Here is a 19,304-nt window from a genome sequence, read left to right on the forward strand (position 1 = left end):
GAGGCTTCTATTATGACATTGTAGATACCCACAAAATCCGTGTGATATTGTTCTCTGCCTCTTTGAATATCACATTTCCACTCGTCATTCGGTGCGACAGTGATCTTTTAAAATAAGTATACATGTGTTCTTGTTATTTTACGCCAAGCACAGCTTTTTGGAGACTTTGACTATCCGTCATGTCAGATATTGTACGAAACCTGGGGTTGGATGCCCGCCGTGTCCGAGCAGAGGATCCGTCAGCCCATGTTCCTGGCCAAGAATGCAGGTGCTCGTCGATCTGCACCAGCAGACCCCGCAATTTTAGTGAACTCCTGTGTGTACGTACCTTGGGTAATGAAAGTATCGTGTAAGTCGTCTCTCTCATTGAGGAGCCTCACAAACAGCATCCGGCGCAATCCCTAAGCTATGTATTGAGCTAGACATCTAGAGGATTCATACAGTAATCTATCAGTCTTCGTATCATGTTCAATTCTTTACAGAAGCTTTTCTGTTTTGAAGCGAGTGACGAGAAGACTTGCAGTGGTACTACCCAGACCTGCGAAGCTAACCGCATCAGCCAATTCATCGGATCGGGACGCCCAGTGACGTCGAGGAACAAGGGGTAACCCGCCCTACCGCGGGGTAGACGTCATCCTTACAGCACAGCTTTAGAGGCGAATTGGGGGAGGTAGGTAGCAATTAGCTAGCTGTAGGTAAGCTCGGAGCTTCCAGCTTTCAGATGTAAGGGCCATTCGGAAACATGCCACCAGAGCTCGTTCCGGAGCTTCCCCTCCTCCCTGTTTACATGTGCCATTCAAATACTATCTAGTACCCTCTGCCCCTTCTCTTCTTCTCCCTTCTCATCGAAAGTTTCATTGACGGTTTCCTTACGTTCGTCATACGATACCATTGAGTCCAGTCTACGACAATCCAAAGCACAATGACGGACCGGGGAGAGGGCTACAATGCCCGCCTAGGCGTCAATACTAACGAAATCCCCACGGCACAACACTTGCCCGTGGCATCGGGCGCCGAGCAGGATCGGTACGGCGGCTGGTTCGGTGGCAAAGCCGATAAAGCTACCGAAAAGATTGAACATGCCGCCGACAGACTCAAGGAGAACCTCCCCCGCGGCGCCGGCGCCGAACAAGAGCGCTATGGGGGTTGGTTCGGTGGGAAAGCTGACAAAGCCACCGAGAAGCTCGAGCACGCTGCGGACAGGATCAAAGAGAACCTACCCCGAGGCGTCGGTGCCGAACAAGACCGCTACGGAGGCTGGTTCGGCGGAAATAAGGGAGACCAGGCTGCCGAGAAGCTGAGACAGAACCTCCCGCGGGGTTCTGGGGCCGAGCAAGATCGCTACGAGGGCTGGTTTGGTGGCCACGAGCTTCCTTCTGTCGACAAGCTCGGCGAGAAGCTGCCACGTGTGTCTGGCGCCGAGCAAGATCGGTATGATCGCTGGTTCGGTGGTAACAAGGGACAGCCCGCCGGCACTTGGGTCAAGGAACACTTGCCCAGTGCCTCGGGCGCCGAGCAGGACCGGTACGCTGCGCACTGGGAGGGCGTTGTCGATCAGGTCACGGACAAGATCAAGGAGAAGCTGCCTTCTGCCTCCCAGATCAACGAGAAGCTGCCCAAGGGAACTGGCGCAGAACAGGATCAGTTTGGAAGTTGGTTCGGAGGCGACAAGTTGCCGTCTGCCTCGGACATCAAGGACAAGATCCCAAAGACGTCCGGTGCTGAGCAGGACCGCTTCGGCGGCTGGTTCGGCAGCGACAAGCTGCCCTCCGGATCAAAGGTCAACGAACACCTCCCCCACGCCTCGGGAGCTGAACAAGACCGCTTCGGAGCCCACTTTGGCGGCAAGGCAGGTCCAGCTGCAGAGGGGATCTCAAGAAGACTGCCGAGAGTCTCCGGTGCCGAGCAGGATCGTTACGGCTCGCACTTCAGCCTCCACCCCAGCAACCCCGTCAATGCGGCTACAACATCAACCCTCGGCCTCGTACAAAACGCCTTACTCCCATCCTTTGGCCTCCACGCCGGCTTGAGCACCGTAGTCTACGCCGTCGCGCGGTACACCGACCGCGCAGACACGAAAGACTGGCTGTGGCCCTCTGGTCAAGTCGCCAACGCCTGGTGGACCGCCATCGGCGCCCGCGTAGTTCACGATGGTCTGTCCGTCCCCTCGGCATGGAACTCTCTCGGATACACCCAGAAGCTGCTCCTCACTGGTGTTAGCGCCTGGGGTGCCCGTCTATTCTACCGCATCGCCACCCGCAGCGTGAAGCGTGGCAAGGACGACGACCGCTATGTCGCGTTGAAGAAGAAGGACCCCAAGTTCTGGGACAAGGCCTTCTTCAGCATGTTCTTGCCCGAGGCTGCGCTGCAGACACTCATTGCTTTGCCGTTTACATTGCCTTTCAGTGCGCCGTTGACCAGCGCGCGGTCGTCTGCTTTCACGGAGTTCCCCGAGACGTTCCATAGCTTGGCTGTCTTCCTCTTCACCGCTGGTCTTGCCCTCGAGACCATTGCGGATAGCCAGCTTGAGGAACACTCTAGCAAGAGCAAGGAGATCAACCGCGAGGGCGTCTGGAGCATTGTCCGCCACCCAAAGTAAGTAATCCATGGGTCTCAACTTCTCTCATTGAATTATGAAAGTTAACCAAGCATAGCTACCTTGGCGACGCCCTCGTCCACCTGTCCTTCCCTGTCCTCCTCTACAGCGCCGGTATGATGCACCCCCTCGCCGCCCTCGGCCCCATCGTCAACTACATTGTCCTCCGCTACCTCGGCGGCGATAAGGTCACTGAGGCCAGCCAGGAGGAGCGCTACGCCAAGGAGAACCCGCTCAAGTTCCAGCAGCTCCAGGAGTACAAGCGCGACAAGAACAGCTTCTGGCCCAGTCTTGGGGAGTACGATAACCAGTGGGTGTGGATTGTTGCTGCTACTGGCGCGGTTGGTGTCGCTGTTGAGCGAGGCCTTCTTGCTTACTTTAGGGGTTAAGTTTTATGAGAGGCACGTGTAAAACATAAATGTACTGTAATACTCTGCGATTGATTGATAATCGCATCCAAAATTGAGGAAATCGTCAAATATCATCAAGATTACTACTTTCTCATCGACGACGAAGAGTATGACGGAATTCAATTCCACCCATTTTATTGCGTTTATCGACGACCTTTGTTGACGGTAGAGGTTCCCTGCCATTACTACCAATATCATTACTTCGTTATCATGAACATCCCAAGCCGGAATGCTCAACTATGTACACCATAAACATGCCTAGCCTCAAGGAGCCTGACATCTAACCCCCCACCCATCTCATCCTTACAACAAGTTCAAGTCGAGGACAATGCTCGGCGTGCCCTCGAAGCCCTGAGGCGGCGTGTATGTAAAGTTCCAAAACTCAAAGTCGCGGATGGGCGAGCTGGTGCCTCCCATGGACCCAGCAAACGACAGCGCGTACGTCTCGTTGACGTTGCCCGAGACATTCACAGACAGGCCCTGAACATCAGCCCAGCCGGTGATGGTGGGCTTCTTGATGAAGGTACCGACGACAAACGTAAAGATGGAGTCGGCGGTGCCGTTGGGGTAGCTCAGGCTCAGCTTGTTCGGCGCGACCTCGACGTCGAGCGACATCTCGGTGGGGTACAGCGAGATAAAGGCGATCTCGGCGCCCGTGTCCCACTGCACGACGGCCGGGTTGAAGGACGCCTGGTTGATGGAGGGCCCGCCGACGACGTTCTCCTTGAAGGATTCTGCGCCGATGGTGAGGTTTTCCGAGAGCCAGGTGCTGATGTTGCGGGGGACGAGGTCGTAGGGCGGGTAAAAGGTTGAGGCCGAGAAGGTGCGGTCTTCGCTGCCAAAGGTGGTGAGGTTCGCGACGAGGCCTTCGGGGAGGAGGCTTGCGTGGAAGTCGGCGAGGACGGCGAAGAGGGGGGCCCAGGCGTAGTCGGCGGCGTGGGACATGACTTGAGGCTATTCGGAGTTAGTATGCTGCTGTTCTACGAGTGCGCTCCTGGAGCCTTGGCCTGAGGAGCCAATTCGAGGATAGACTTACCGCAGAGATGAGGGAAGAGTTCTCCTTGCCAATCAAGGTCCAGAACCAGAGCGCCATCAAGCTGACGTAGCGGTTCATGTCGTAGCCGTAGGCGCGGTCCCAGGGGCCGGCCATGTTCTTCATGCCCGGGTGCCAGAGCTGCGCGACGGCCTTCCACGTGTCGGCGAGCATCTGCGGGCCCTTTTGCGTCATGACCGAGTCCTCGGGGAGGTATTTGGACCAGAGGATCAGCCCGAAGAGGGAGACGCCCGTGTAGGTGCCCGAGTTGAACTCGGAGAGCGTGTTGGCGCGGTCAAAGAGATCGATGATCTCCTGGGCGTAGGACTCGCCCGAGGCCGTCATGTTGGCGTCGTTGAGGCGGCGGCCGGTGTAGCCTGAGACGAGGGCGCGCATGATGGCCTTGGTGGTGTTAGTGCCTGCATTGCAGCTGTTGTTAAGAAGAAAGGCGCTTACAGGATTGCTGTAGGCTGGGTAGAGGTTGTCGTCGTCGACGCCGCCGACGCGGTACTCGTCTCCCTTTGTGGTGTTGTGCAGCGACTCGAGGATGAGATCCTGGGTGTCGTTGCTCAGCAGGTGGGGGAACTCCTCCAACGCCATGACGAGCGTCGTGCCGACGAAACCTCTCCAGTTGGGGTCCCACGAGTTGTAGATGCTGTCCTCGTAGTAAGGCGATCCCACGTACGGTTCCCCGTCGTACTTTTGGTAGTCTCCGTACCTTTGTGTTGAAAGTCAAGTCAGTCTCTTGCACCCGTCAACTCAAGTTTGAAGAAGCTCTCACCATTGCTCCGAGACATTCTTGAACTGCGCGCCAATGGTGTTCTTGATAATCTTCTCGGCCTCCGCAGCGTCGTCGCCGTCGTTGCGCGCAAGCAGACCCAGGGCGTACCAGACGGAGCTGCGCGTCTCGTGCCGCAGCGCGGACGCGGATCCAATGTCGTAGAGGTACCCCGCGGAACGGTCGTAGTACTGGTCCATCCACGTCATGGACTCAGTCAAGAGGCCTTGGGCGTTGGTGGAGAGATTGGCGACGTATGGCGACACCGCCATTGTTGAGCTGGCGAGGGCCAGGATGCCCATCGCCTTGAAGGTGGCTGCCATTGTGAAGAGAGGAGAGGACGAGAGGGACCAATTGACGAATGACAGAGGAGTTGGAAGCTCAACAGAGACCTGCGGTAGTGGACTCAATTGCGAACCCGGGGATGCGGTCTCAAGCTACCTTAATATACACCATCATATCGAATCTCGCTCTCTCTCACTCTCTCTCCGCGGCCAAGACCGCGGCCAAGAGTTGCCCATATCGCGCTGGGCCCCCGGAAGATCGTCGTCATTACACAGATACGGCTACAAGCCGCGTGACCGGCGACGAACGGGCAGTGGGCGAGTACCAAGAGATGTCATGTTCAAGCAGGAAAACCCCTCCCCCGGGGTCCCGACCCGGGTGCGCAATCAATCAAGCAGGACAAGCTACTTTAGCGGCGGTGGCTGGGTGGGTTCCTCTCTCGACTTCGGGTCGGTGATGTTGGCCAGGTTAGGTAAGAATGCGGAGGTGATAACGAGGGTGGGAAGACATGGAGACCTTTGACAACCCGTCGTCTTAGCTGTGGAAAAGGCGGGATGAGAGTCGTACTCCGTACACTAGTCTCTTAGAGAAAGAACATGAAGGATTCGAATTCGTAGACCTTGGCTCAGTGGGACGTTGTAATTCCCAACGGCGGGAGAGAACCCCTGTAGCCGAGGAAAGGCAGCACGAAGAAGCATTTCGGGGCATCCCCGAGCGAAGAACAGGTGATTGCCCGGAAGGACAGTGGTATCACTGGGTTACGGGCATGAACCGGGGTCGTGGAAGAAGAAAGCCGGGGGAGATGCGAGATGCCCGGTTGGCTCTAACAAGGATCGTCCCTGACCGATGACTCGGTGCCCCCTGCTCGCCTCTTCTCCGCACTTTTGGCAGTCCACAAGGGCAGAAAAGAAAGTGTTCAGATGGTGTGGTACGGTTTAAGGCCCGATGAACGGGGGAGCTTGGTCTCTTGGGGGAAGTTGGAGGACCCGGTCCGATGTTTACCGGGTGATAATCACAACTATCAACCAAGGCTCTAATGCCCGTATCTTTGCACTAATCAACTCCTACGAATACTGGCAGAAGATCTGACCGGGACTATGATTTTATCTGCCCCATAGCTTTAAGATGGACCCGTGGTATCGGATCGCGGCAAAGCACGGCTTGTTTCCGGGGGACACACGAAAAACTGTAAACACAATCGTTCTTCATTCTCAATTGATGGGGTAAAATCATCTGATGGGTCTGGCTGAAGCTAGAAGGACCCCATACGTACACTATCAATTGTGGACTAACGGCATTCTGGTGGCGAAAAACACCGTAAGGGTCCTACGGGTCTGCATGGATATATGTTGACGATGTCGCCCACGCGTGACTATGGCACGCGTACACGACTTGTTGAGGTGTCCTGTCGACAATTGACAATTGAAGAGAGCTTGCAATTGTGAACGAACATCACCTTTGGCAGAGTTCAAGAGAGACATCATGGCAGACGTCAAGACACCCACCGACATCTCGTCGAGTCCGAGGCGGAGCGTCGACGCTGCTCCGGAGAAGAACCTTTCCGCAGATGAGATCCGTTTGGCGCAGATGGGTGAGTTTTCTCAGCATCATATCCTGCAATCATCTACTAACACACGCACCAGGTCACACCCAAGAGCTCAAGCGCCATTTCAGCACCCTCAGTCTCATCGGCCTCGCCTCAACGACGACAATCTCGTGGACCGGCCTCGGCCTCGGCCTCATCACCGAGATCAACGCCGGTGGGCCCGGCGCCGTCATCTACGGCTTCATCCTGGTCACCCTGCTCCAATGCTTCCTCGGCGCGTCGCTGGCCGAGTTCGTCTCGTCGTATCCCACCGAAGGCGGCATGTACCACTGGATTGCTGCCGTCGCGCCGAGGAAGATGACGGGTGTCTTGAGCTTTTTCACAGGCTGGTTTAGCGTGCTTGGCTGTAAGTTGTCTCGCCTTTCAATCGCATGTTGGGATGGGGAGGCTGACAGGCGTTGACCTTAGGGATCTTCACGACTGCGTCAACGAACCTGATTTACGCTCAGGTTCTCATGGCCCTGATCGCGCTCTACCACGGAGACCTCGAGATCCAGGCGTGGCAGACGTTCATCGTCTACCAGGGGCTGAACCTCATCACCGCCGGGATCGTCATGTTTGGTAACAAGATCATTCCTGGACTGAACAAGTTCTCCCTCTTTTATCTGCAAATCGGCTGGTTCGTCGTTATGGTCACCGTGGCGGCGTGTGCCCCGACGCACCGCAACACCGAGTTCGTGTTCCGCACGTGGATCAATAACACTGGCTGGGAGAATCAGGTTGTCTGCTTCATCACTGGGCTAGTCAATCCTCTCTACAGTCTTGGTGGACTTGATGGAGTCACCCACATCACGGAGGAGATGCCCAACGTGAGTTTCTGCTTGTTCCATCGTTTGCTCAACTGACAGAGAGTGTGCTGACCCTTGCTTAGCCATCTCGCAATGCACCCCTGGCTATCGCCATCACGCTCTCCATCGCCTTCCTCACGGGTATCACCTATCTCATCACCCTCATGTTCTCCGTCCAGGACTTTGACGCCCTGTCTACGACCAACACCGGGCTTCCGCTGGCCGAGCTGTTCCGCCAAGTCACGCAGGGGGCTGGGGGAGCGTTTGGTCTAACCTTCATTCTGTTCGTCGCTCTGGGGCCCTGCGTCGTCAGCTCCCAACTGAGTACTGGCCGTGTCTTCTGGGCCTTCTCCCGTGATGGCGCGATGCCCTTCTCCCGGATGTAAGTTGAGCCTTACCCAACCACTGCACCAGTAAACCTAGTGATTCTGACATGTTCGTGATAGTTGGTCGAAGGTCCACCACAAGTGGCAGATCCCCTTGAACTCCCAGCTCGCCGTCACCGCAGCTGTCGCAGCTTTGGGATGTCTGTACCTGGGTTCTTCCACCGCATTTAACTCTCTTCTCGGTTCCGCCGTCACCATCAACAACATTTCCTACATGTTCCCCATCGTCACGAACCTCTTGACGCGCCGGAAGAACATGCACCGCGGCGTATTCCACATGGGGCCAACGTGGGGCCCCATCGTCAACGGCGTCACCGTCTGCTGGCTGACGTTTGCCATTGTCTTCTTCTCTTTCCCGTACGTGATGCCCGTCGAGCCCGCCAACATGAATTACACCTGCGTTGTTGTTGGCGGACTTACGGTTCTGGTCGGCGTATGGTGGTTCAAGGCTGGCTCTAAGTATAGCGAGAAGATGCTTCAGGCGAAGGAGGAGTAATTAGATCCAAGTCACTGAAATTCCCATCTTCCGGAGCCTTGGGATGACTGAGAGTTTCCTCGTCTCTGTCGGACTCTCGCACTAGATAGTTCAAAATGCAATGGGGTAAAGAAGAGGAGCACATAGTATAGACAAGGTACACCAAACGTTTCCAGAGCCGGGTTAGGGTTACCGGATTTCATAATTTGTCCCTGCGGGTGTCACGTTAATGCATGCAACTATCGCGTAAACTCACGGTCCCACAAAGCTCAAAGACCAGAACCATGAGGTACCACTGCACTGTTCTTAGTTTGCATGGATGGAGTAAGGAATTTAGTGTTCGAGGTTGATGCCACCCAGCTACCGGATCCTCGGGTTGCGCCACGTGGGGTTGACGGGTCCAGAGGACGCCCCCCCCTCCCCCGTTTGCAATGTGCTACCGGCCAAGTCGGAGAGCGAACACCGGAGGACAAGAGGAAGTCGGCGACGTCGACGGGTAGAATTGCCGATGTGATTTGTGAAGCTTTGGTTGTGCACTATAGGTATAGTTGCGTTGACTGCATGTGGTGTCGGAGCTGGTTGGCTAGCATCTGAGGATTCATATACCCCCATTCACCATCGCGTTTCCACATTCACTGATTACCTGAGTGACAACAGCCTAAAAACATATCAAAACCCACGGTTCCTTTGTCATTATCGTTGCTATCCTGCTATTCTGAATCAAGTTGTTCAAGACTACATCGGACACAATGAGGCTCATCATCAGGCCTGATAGCGCATCAGCATCTGCCCACGTTGCACATTACATCCTCGGTATGACCTCTGTATTGATTGGGGCTTTGGAGAGGATAACCCAAAAGAGTCCTGACACCTCTTAGATCGCATTAGAACCTTCGAGCCAACGCCAGAGAAGCCATTCGTTCTCGGTCTGCCTACGGGTAGCAGTCCGATCCAGATCTATGAGATCCTAGTTGCAGAGCACAAGGCCGGCCGTATTTCCTTTCAAGATGTCATAACATTCAACATGGTTAGTCCCCTCTTTGCCAATCCACCAAAGTTCGAATGCCGCCGTCTGACACAATGACCACAGGACGAGTACGTCGGCCTGCCACAGACGCATCCCGAGTCATACCACAGCTTCATGTTCCGCCACTTCTTCTCACATGTCGACATCAAGCCCGAAAATGTCCACATTCTCGACGGCAACGCGCCTGACTTGGATGCCGAGTGCGCCTCCTATGAAGAAAAGATCAGAGCTGCCGGCGGCATTGACCTCTTCCTCGGTGGTGTCGGTCCAGACGGCCACATCGCTTTCAATGAGCCTGGATCAAGTCTGGCGTCTCGGACGAGGGTGAAGACCTTGGCGATGGATACTATTCGGGCGAATGCTCGATTCTTTGGCGGCGATTTGAACAAGGTCCCGCAGATGGCTTTGACTGTTGGTGTCCAGACAGTAATGGAGGTGTGCATTTGCTCCTTTCCAACCACAGCCTCCCTCTTTTTGGGGAAGATGAGACACTTGTGACTGCAGAGAACACACTTGCTGACGACTTTGCACAGGCCAGAGAGGTGGTCATCATTGTCAACGGAGCGAGCAAATCGATCGCTCTCCAGAAAGCGATTGAGGGTGGGGTGAATCACATGTGGACACTGTCGTGTTTACAACTACACCCCTATTCCATGATCGTTGCAGATGAGGACGCAACATTAGAGTTGCAGGTCAAGACTGTGAAGGTATGGATCTCAAACATTGGAGCTGTTTGTGTTGATGTTTTGCTGATTTGTACACCTCCCTAGTACTTCAAGAGCATTGAAAAGGTTGGCCTTGGAAAAGGTTTCGAGCAGAAGCTGCCTTTGAGACTTAGAACGACGTAACTTGTCAGCCCTCCTCAGACGCCCCGGACACCGTCTAACACAAAGCCGACATTTGACGAGGATCACTTGGTGGAGTTGACGCCAGACAGCATGTCTTCTCGTATTGCTTCATGGCCTGTCATCTAGTTGACGATGATGCTTCGCGCGGGGTTATAAGTCGGAGCACCCCTATTCGGCCACCCCCCCCCCCATTCGGCCACCCTATCAAAAGTAGGTCTAAGCATATCGCTACTAACTATAGTTAATTAATTAACTACCTTCTATTACTATTATAATATAGTTACTACCCTTACTAAGTAATTCGACCTCTATAGTTCGACTAGGACTAATTAAACGCTCGCTAGCGTCTTCTTAAGCCCTTTTTATATCTCTAATATTAGCGAACTTAGTATTTAGGTTTATTTAAATACTTTTCTTTTTTTTAAGAACTATGTACTTAACTTTAGCTTTTAGAACTCGAATTTATTATTAAAATAAGGTTAATAAAAAGGACTTCTTATTAAAAGCTTTTTTAATTTTATAAAAAAGTAGATATTAAGTATAGTAATTAGGCCTAAGCTTTATAAATAGCTTTAGTTATTTATAGAAATTACTAGCTTTTTTAGGAATTAACTAGTTAATAATAGATATTATAGAGGTTTAATTAATAACTTTAATAATATTAATAATTATTTATTTAGTATTAGTAATATTGTTTAATAATATAGCTAGGCTAGATAATACTATAGGATTATTAAGAGGTATAGCTATATTAGGTAGCTATAGGTTAGTTATTCTCTAACTATTTTATATATTATCCCTTATTAAACTAAATAAACGAGCTATAATATAATAGGCTAAGAAGTACTACTTTTTAATAATAGTAGAATTATTTATTATATCCTCTTTATTAAGCTCTTTTTTATAATAGGTTTTAATAGGACTAAAAATAGCTATATTTAATAACTAGAGGATATAAGAGGTATATAGTAATAAGAATAATAAGTAAACGTTATTAATATAGTACTCTTATATAAATTTTATTATTATATAACTCCTATACTTATTTAGAATTAATAATCGAGGCTCTAGTTATAGGTTAGGTCCTCTAGTTATAGGGGGCTTAGTTTATAATAAAAAGACTACCCTTAATTATATAAGAGTAGTTTAGTTTATAATCTACTTATTATCTATTATTATAAACTCCTAACTATCGAGATCTTTAAGATTAAAGGAGAACTACTATTATTAAACCGACTTTTTTTTATAAATTAATAATAGTTTAATAGCTCTATTATTAGTAAAGATATATTCGATAATAGAGATCTAAAAACGTAATCTAGGCTCTTTTTTTTATATTACGTTAGTCTTAGCTATACTTAAAATTAGCTTATTAAATCCCTTATCTTTAAAAATATTAGTTTTATTTATATTATATTTATTAACCTATTTAATATCCTTAATCTTTAGTATATTAAGTAATCGGAACTAGGGCCTAATTACTTTAATAAATATTTTATTAATACGCTTTAAATCTATAGGATAACTTCTCTAGACTTTAATAAATAGGTTCTATTTTAAAAAGGTATCTATCTATTTCTTCTTAAGAAGATAATTATCTCCCTAAGCTTATAGTACTTACTTAGTAAATTCTTTAATTTATTTATAAGTTAATATAACTCTTAAAGTATATTAAATACGAACTTATTTAACTAGCCTATTTTCTTATTAAGGGGGAAGCCTTTACTAATTTATAAAAGTAATTACCCTAGCTTATTAACCTCGTTAACGATTCTAAAGTATACTCCTTAGAATCCCGAACTTAATCGAGGCCCTATTAACTAAAGTACTATTTCTAATTACCTCGAGCGCTTAAATAACTTTATTTTTAATATATAATATTATAATATAATAAAGAATATATATATTAAAAAGAAATTTATTTAGATAATAATTATAATTATTATAGTAGTTTATAGATTGAGGGTAGGATTTTAATTAGGGTAGCTGGGAGGGATTTTTGGGGTGGCCGAATGGGGGGGGGGTGGCCGAATAGGGGTATTCCGACTTACATGCAGATTGGGAGTGGATGGATATTTGTCATTTGAACACCCATAGTTTAGAGTGCAGATTATACCAAAGTCAATCAGTCAATGAAGTAACAATTCCATAAAACCTTCATCACGACGCGAGTGAGCCACTCCAGGATGATTGAATGAGTGAATGAATTCAAAGGCTATCCTCCCTGGTTCTCGTACGACCAAAGCTCATATCCTGCTTGTAGACTCGATTGGTCAAAGATATACCATGAATTATCCAAGTTCCGGATCTCTTGCTCGAACACCTCGGCGTCTCCAGAAGCGGGCGTATGAAGGCCCTGAAGTTTCTGTTCCAGTCGTGTCGCTAAAATGCCTCGCAAGCTGGGCTTCGGCTCGTGCATTTCCTTCAGCTTTTGGAGATGAACTCCAACGTTCTCAAGATCTAAAAAGTATCATCAGATAAGTTATGGACCCTTACATCAGTCATGAAGTGGGCATCGACTTACCGTCTGGTTCTCCTACTCCACCGTCTACACCTTGAAGTACGATGAGAGCAGCCCAGGTGATCATGACGAGATCCCAATTCGACCATATCGAAGCATCTAGAATCTGAAGCTTGACAGCCGCTCTTGCTGACACAAGCAGCTCATGCTGCTCTTTCGGCGTCGTGTTCGAAAACAGGTTGCATCCTCGGGCAGGGTGGTAGATGGATAGCACGAGAAGCCTGTGCAGGATATACTGCCGGAATACCAGCTTCTTCTCGTGCTCCGACTCAAAGTCCTTGTCGCTGAACTCAACGAGCCAGTCGTCTAGCTGCCTTGCCCAGTCGCGAATGACAGCGCCGTCGACGCCGCTAAATTGGACGGAAGATATCTGTAATACGCTAGGTTCGCTCTCGAAACAGGACCATATCGTTGGCAGACCTCTGCCTGTGAAGTGAGTTAGGCCGGTGTGCATCATCCTCGAGAGCCGATAGAGTTGGTCCTGTATTGGGATCTTGAGTCGTGGGAGAGGCGCCTCGATTGGTATGACTGGGCATGAGAGATGTATTGAGGCGTGCTCGAGGTCGACGATCTACTTGATATTAGAAAGATGCAGAAATCCGCTGGGAAAAGCTGTCCATTTTACCTGAAGGCCAGAAAACAGGCGTTGCCACTCGCGGGATCGCTCATCGGTGTTGGAGGGGCAGTGCTCGAGGATGAGCCTGTAAGCGAGAGATATCCAGACCCCCGTCTCTTTAACGACGGCTTCTCGTAGCAGTCCGGCGAGTATGATTCCCAGAACGGTTTGAAAGGCCCATTCTTCAGCTGAAGCTGGGTCATCCGGGGCTTGACCGACTTCGCTCTGTGGTATGCACAGCTGTGAAATGGCACTGCACAAGACATTGAAGTAGTCTGGCGCCAAAAATGCGACTTCTGGCAAGCCTCGTATACTTGAGCAGTATAACATTGAAGCTAGCATGAGTGGTCTCGGCGATGAGAAGGTTTGCTTGGTTGGGAGGAAGTGGAGCCCTGGCATGGACTCGTGGAAGCTGGAGGAGTATCAGATGTTTTGGTGCAACTACGAGGTATGGTGTCGAGAATCTGGGGCGAACGTACGATAACCATAGTCTTTTGATCAGGGATTTCTCCCAAATATTTGAGCTTGCGTTTGATGAACATGTCCTTCGCAAGACGGATACAGCGCTCCATAGAGCACCAAGCGATGTCTCCCCTGGTGTGTCGGGTTCGAATGTTGGTACATCTGGGGACGCGGGCGAGTCTGCATCTTCCAAGTTGGTGAGGACTGGCAGACCCAAGTGATCTTCAAGTCGCTTCAACCGAAGAAACACGGATTTATTCAGTGCTGGGGCATGCTCATTTGCCTGAATCAACGAAGCCAGCGAGAGACTTTCACGATGAGACGCGGACTAGACGATTCGTCAGACACGTCCTGGGAGGGTTACAAACACAGAATGAGACGCTGGGATAATTGCCTACATTGGCTCTGGGCACGAACACGCACGGCACTCCCGCACGGAGGCATCTTCGACATGTGGCCCCATTCTCAATTCTACATTTCATCTGTGGTCACGAAAAGGTCGGTTAGACTATTCGCCTTCACCAGAGGGCCAGCTCCAAGGCCGACATACCTTTTGCCTTCTACAATTGACTTGAAGTGGGCACACCCGTCAGCGTCTACAGTCGCATGCAATGAGACGAAGTCCACCATCTGCTTACCGCATGCCTTCCGGGCCTTGCTCGGGCCCGACTCATCCGGCCCATCGGCCGACGCTTTGTCCCTCATCTGGTGAGCAGACATTATGAAAGCGGTATGTTTGTGCACTGATACTTCGATTGCGTTGTTCGAGTCCCACTGTATCAATTGCGACAATTGCGAGAAACACCGGTGTCCATTGGCCTTGTTTTCGGCCAGGTTCGACTCAACTGTTGCTTGCTTCGGCGGGTACCCGGTGAAACAGGTGGGATCGGGGTAGAGTTAAGATTCACCGGTCGCACCGGGGAACCGGTCTTTTTGAAGATTTGGGTGACGAGTGCTAACGCGGGGTCCTGGACCCGGTCCTTGATAGGCCGGGGGTTTGTTATTGGAGGGATTTCTGGCTAATTTCAATCGGTCCACCGAGCCAACCCGGTCCGGATTCACCGGGGCATCGATGGTTGTGGTAGACTGCGCCAGCTGTGAGTGTTCTTAGTTCTTACAGTACATGCCGAAGAGGTGACCTTCCTTTTCTTTCCGAACGGTTGTATCCTAGCTGCAGGAGTTGGTTCAAGTTCCGGTGCCAAAGTCGTTCTTTTTGCCGCGGGGGTTTGGATACTTGATCGGTTGCCAACCTGCTGATAGGCGCTGGCACCCATGAACCTAGCTTTCCCACCAACAACAGCCCACGACTAACATTGTGTGTCGGAAGAGTGGTGTGTTTCAATGTCTTCAACTGATTTTGAGCATGACAGGGCGTCTGAGTTGATAGCTCAGACCCGAAAATTCGTACATGACTTCGATTTCCCACCGGAGGATGTTCGTCGCGCCACAACTCATTTTTTGAAGCAGCTAAGTGAGTTTAATCAACTCTGGGTTGTCGCGCAGCGTACTGACATCACTGAAAGATGAAGGACTTCAAGAAGATGGCACTTCAATGTGCCAGATTCCTTCATTTGTAACCAAACTTCCCAATGGTTCCGAAAAGGGCGTCTGCTTGGCCATTGATCTTGGCGGTACCAACTTGAGGGTATGCTCTGTCGAATTACACGGAGACTCCACCTACTCCTTGACTCAGTCCAAAGCCGTCATTCCCAGACACTTGATGGCTGCGCCAACATACAAGGATCTCTTTAGATTCATCGCCCTGCAGATGAAGGAGTTTCTGGAGACGCATCACCCGGAAGACCTCACAACATGGTCTCAACTCCTGAAAGAGGGAGATGCAATCACCGAAGAAATAAGACAGAAGCACTGCAAGAGCCTTGGCTTCACTTTCAGTTTCACTTTCGATCAGCATGCTATCAATGAGGGAACACTACTGTACTGGACAAAGTCATTCGGTATCGATGATGCAGTCGGCCGTGACCCATGTGCCATGCTGCAGGAGGCTCTCGATGAGCAACACTTGCCTCTCCTGGTCACAGCACTGGCTAATGACACCGTTGGCACTTTGGCTACACGAGCATACACATCTCCGGGACGTTCCAGTAATGTGGTAGGCGCCATCTTCGGAACCGGCACCAACGGAGCCTACATGGAGCGCGTTTCTCGCATCACCAAGCTGCACTCACGTGTAGAGTTCTCAACTTCGGCATCGGACGCAATGATGGCGCTGAATACCGAATGGGGAGGATTTGACAACAAGTTAGAAGTACTGCCTTCAACACGATTCGACCGAGACTTGGACAGAGATTCTGTCAACCCAGACGATCAGCATTTCGAGAAGCGCATATCCGGCATGTATCTTGGTGAACTACTTCGGCGCATACTAATCGACCTGTCACAACCTGGACAGAGCCTATTTGGCTTTCAAGTCTCGGGAGACTCCCCGCTTTACACGCCGGACGGCATTGATAGCTCTTTGCTGTCAGCAGTTGTCAAGGACTCAGGCCCAGCGCTTGAGAGCGCGCGTGAAGAGATTTCACGAGTACTCAACGCCACAGGTGTATCGACGGACGATGCAAAGGCTATACAGATTCTTTCCGCGGCCATTGGGCGTAGGTCAGCCAGGCTATCTTCTGTCGCAATCGCTGGTGTTGCTCTCCAATCTGGGTTGTTTACGCCCAGAAGCGTCAGCAAGCCAGCAGCGACGATATCACGAGGTCTCGGAACCAACCTTCTCAGACCTTTTCTCTATGGGGCACGGAGCCTGTGGAACCTGCTTACGAGTTGGCTTCATGTAAAAGTTCGATTCACGATTTTATCGAAGGGCACATCGGGCAACTTCTCTAGACCCGGGGACGGGGATAGCTCTCAGGCGGACAATGATGGCGAGGACTCGAACGAAATCATCGATGTTGGGGTTGACGGTTCTTTGATCGAACATTTCCCTAACTTTGAAGAGAATCTGAGGGAAGCTTTGAGAGAAATTCCAGAGATTGGTGTCATGGGTGATAAGAGAATCAGGATCGGCATGGCGAGAGATGGTAGCGGAGTTGGGGCTGCTTTGATTGCATGGGCGGCGAGGGCATAATATCTGAGGTAACTCAATCAATGGGCGTTTGAGGTTCTGAAACATTAGAATAAAGTGATGTACCATCATTACTAACTGACTAAATCATGGGGATATGATGCGGTCCGGTTCTAAGGCAAAGGAATGGTCTGTGGCTTTAGCTTTTCGGGCGTGTTGTGATGCTGATTTCGCAAGGATACTCGAATCTTCGTTCACTGTAAGCCGCCAATATTATTCGAATACGGATGAATCAAAGTAGGCCCTCGAAAATCGGCTCATTCACGAATTTGATTTCTCTATACAGGCTCTTAAGCGAAGATTCTTCACTCTGCAGCATAGGATGCGATAGCATCCCTGATAGAAAGTTCGAACCCTACAAGACAAAGGTCAAGTCGAGCAAGTCACTGAAACTGCTGCTAGAAAGAAAATCTACTTTCTTCCACTTCGCAACAAAAGGCTTCGCGCTTTGCATTTGAGATACTGGTTCGACCTAATGTTCATGGCCGGCAGAGGTTATGCACACATGGCCATGACTGACCCGTCCCCAATCAAAGCCAAAGGAAATCCGAACACCTCACCTGAGAATGCCGACTACAGCTACGCAACCCCATTATCCTCAAGCGGTTCTGACTTTCCTTGCAAGGGCTACTTGAGCCTTCTAGGTACCTCACAGACGGCGCCCGTCGACAATTGGACTGCCGGCAATAGCTACTCTGTTACGATTTCTGGTCATGCTGTGCACGCAGGAGGATCATGCCAAATCAGCCTCTCACTAGACGGCGGCAATTCATTCAAGGTTCTCCGCAGCATCATCGGCGGCTGCCCAAGGGGCAATGCAACCCAACTGGGATTCAGATTGCCAGACGATACGCCGTCTTCTGACCATGCGGTGCTCGGCTGGACGTGGTTCAACAAACTTGGAAATCGGGAGATGTACATGAACTACGACATCATCAGCATCGTAGGCGGAGGTGGACATGACCATGGTGAGAGTTTCAACAAAAGACCGGAGATGTTCAAAGCGAACGTGGGTAATGGATGCAGGACGGTGGATTCGAGAGACGTCATGATTCCGAATCCGGGGCCGGATGTGGAAGTCAACAATCTCGATGCTGTGCCGCCGATTGGTGAGTGCGAATCCGGGCCGGGAGCGACAGTGGGGTCCGATTCGGGGCTAGGATCGGGGAACGGGGGCAATGGAGGCAGCGGTGGTAGTGGTAGGGGAGGAATCTACAAGCCCGGCAATGACTGGACTGCAGACTTCAACCCGAATTGCGGCAAACTTGTGGCCGATGAATAGGTACCTGACCTGATTTGCACACGCTTTGTAGTCATTTGAATATGTTTATATTGGGACATTTGGACGATTGGCTTTCTTACAGGCCTGGTCTTGCTAAGACGTTAATTTACCTTCGCGTCGGCACTGCTACTAATTAGTTGAAGAAACAAGTGAAGGAAGGAGATTTTGGCACCAAAAGATTGCGGCTTAATCATCGATCCGCCCAAAGCAACAAGATGCATGTATCTCATTGCTGTCGGGAACTAAAAGGGAAAATGGCAAAAGAATGAGGTCGTACCCGGGTTCGAACCGGGGTTGCCGGAAAGGTTCGATTTTGATGTTATCAAAATCCGGAGTGATAACCACTACACTATACAACCCTTGATGGAGGACCTGGGTACCTTCTGCGGCTTGTGTAGGGTGTGTGTGGAGCGGCCGCGCGAAAGAAATGCGCCCCGCTGGGTGTGGCGGTGGTGGCTGATGGAGAGAGGATCGTTCCCAGGGGCACCTGACCAATGGACGTTGGCATAGCTTCAATGATGACTCATCACAATTTCCACATGCGCCACAACCCAGCACCCTCAATGTTCCCCTTCTCTCCTGACTGATGATCTGCTGGCTATTCTATTCGCCCCATCGACTCAGTTTTCCCCTACGACGGCGTGGAGATCTTGACCGACTGGTGATGTTAATGATGTGTTTCAGATCCCTGGCGACTCTCCATGCGAGAAATAACGATTTACGAATGACGCCTTGAGCTTGACCGGATACGTGAGCAAATCCGACAAGGCAATCTCGGGGCGTTTAACATGAACTCCGGTAGATGCCCCGCCGCTACAAGTTTCTGTGGGGAACATCAATAACAGTCCGACGGTATGCCCTTCTACATGGCATGTAATCGCGATATGTGAAGATGATGGCTCGAGGGATATCAAACCTTACGGATCACAAGATGTGTGCAGTAACGTTGGTTCCCCGCAAGATACTTGTGAATGCAACCCCCCGCATTTTACCCCAGATGTTGTTGAACTTCTGGCGCGTGGTGACTTTCTGGGGATCTCCGAAGCCGTGAACTCTCGCCATTGCACTCCCGGCCCGCAACCTCCCCCGGCGCCGGTTGTGAT

The 19,304-nt window shown here is 50.7% G+C and overlaps 7 protein-coding genes across 7 annotated transcripts; 5 read left to right on the plus strand and 2 right to left on the minus strand.

Moving 5' to 3' along the window:
* Window positions 1–922: 922 nt before the first annotated feature.
* CCOS01_00212 (uncharacterized protein) lies at window positions 923–2,985 on the plus strand (the record flags this gene model as incomplete). Its single annotated transcript, XM_060448409.1, has 2 exons — window positions 923–2,595; window positions 2,655–2,985. The coding sequence occupies 2 exons, from the start codon at window positions 923–925 to the stop codon at window positions 2,983–2,985; spliced, it is 2,004 nt and encodes a 667-aa protein (XP_060319847.1).
* Window positions 2,986–3,309: 324 nt separating this feature from the next.
* Window positions 3,310–5,140, minus strand: CCOS01_00213 (uncharacterized protein; the record flags this gene model as incomplete). The annotated part of the gene is made up of 3 exons (XM_060448410.1): window positions 3,310–3,960; window positions 4,043–4,757; window positions 4,821–5,140. 3 exons carry the CDS (start codon window positions 5,138–5,140, stop codon window positions 3,310–3,312), a joined length of 1,686 nt encoding a protein of 561 aa, XP_060319848.1.
* Window positions 5,141–6,584: 1,444 nt separating this feature from the next.
* CCOS01_00214 (amino acid permease) lies at window positions 6,585–8,378 on the plus strand (the record flags this gene model as incomplete). The annotated part of the gene is made up of 5 exons (XM_060448411.1): window positions 6,585–6,693; window positions 6,746–7,054; window positions 7,117–7,517; window positions 7,580–7,878; window positions 7,943–8,378. The coding sequence occupies 5 exons, from the start codon at window positions 6,585–6,587 to the stop codon at window positions 8,376–8,378; spliced, it is 1,554 nt and encodes a 517-aa protein (XP_060319849.1).
* Window positions 8,379–9,106: 728 nt separating this feature from the next.
* On the plus strand, window positions 9,107–10,232 carry CCOS01_00215 (glucosamine-6-phosphate isomerase; the record flags this gene model as incomplete). Its single annotated transcript, XM_060448412.1, has 5 exons — window positions 9,107–9,170; window positions 9,236–9,384; window positions 9,448–9,810; window positions 9,918–10,091; window positions 10,155–10,232. 5 exons carry the CDS (start codon window positions 9,107–9,109, stop codon window positions 10,230–10,232), a joined length of 828 nt encoding a protein of 275 aa, XP_060319850.1.
* A 2,215-nt stretch (window positions 10,233–12,447) lies between these two features.
* On the minus strand, window positions 12,448–14,551 carry CCOS01_00216 (uncharacterized protein; the record flags this gene model as incomplete). The annotated part of the gene is made up of 6 exons (XM_060448413.1): window positions 12,448–12,692; window positions 12,757–13,324; window positions 13,379–13,781; window positions 13,849–14,159; window positions 14,230–14,236; window positions 14,307–14,551. 6 exons carry the CDS (start codon window positions 14,549–14,551, stop codon window positions 12,448–12,450), a joined length of 1,779 nt encoding a protein of 592 aa, XP_060319851.1.
* Window positions 14,552–15,172: 621 nt separating this feature from the next.
* On the plus strand, window positions 15,173–16,922 carry CCOS01_00217 (hexokinase; the record flags this gene model as incomplete). Its single annotated transcript, XM_060448414.1, has 2 exons — window positions 15,173–15,302; window positions 15,355–16,922. The coding sequence occupies 2 exons, from the start codon at window positions 15,173–15,175 to the stop codon at window positions 16,920–16,922; spliced, it is 1,698 nt and encodes a 565-aa protein (XP_060319852.1).
* Window positions 16,923–17,394: 472 nt separating this feature from the next.
* Window positions 17,395–18,201, plus strand: CCOS01_00218 (uncharacterized protein; the record flags this gene model as incomplete). The annotated part of the gene is made up of 1 exon (XM_060448415.1): window positions 17,395–18,201. One exon carries the CDS (start codon window positions 17,395–17,397, stop codon window positions 18,199–18,201), a length of 807 nt encoding a protein of 268 aa, XP_060319853.1.
* Window positions 18,202–19,304: the final 1,103 nt, after the last annotated feature.

Source organism: Colletotrichum costaricense, assembly GCF_030867565.1.
Source record: "Colletotrichum costaricense strain IMI 309622 chromosome Unknown Scaffold_1.1, whole genome shotgun sequence".
Classification (NCBI taxonomy): Eukaryota; Fungi; Ascomycota; class Sordariomycetes; order Glomerellales; family Glomerellaceae; genus Colletotrichum; species Colletotrichum costaricense.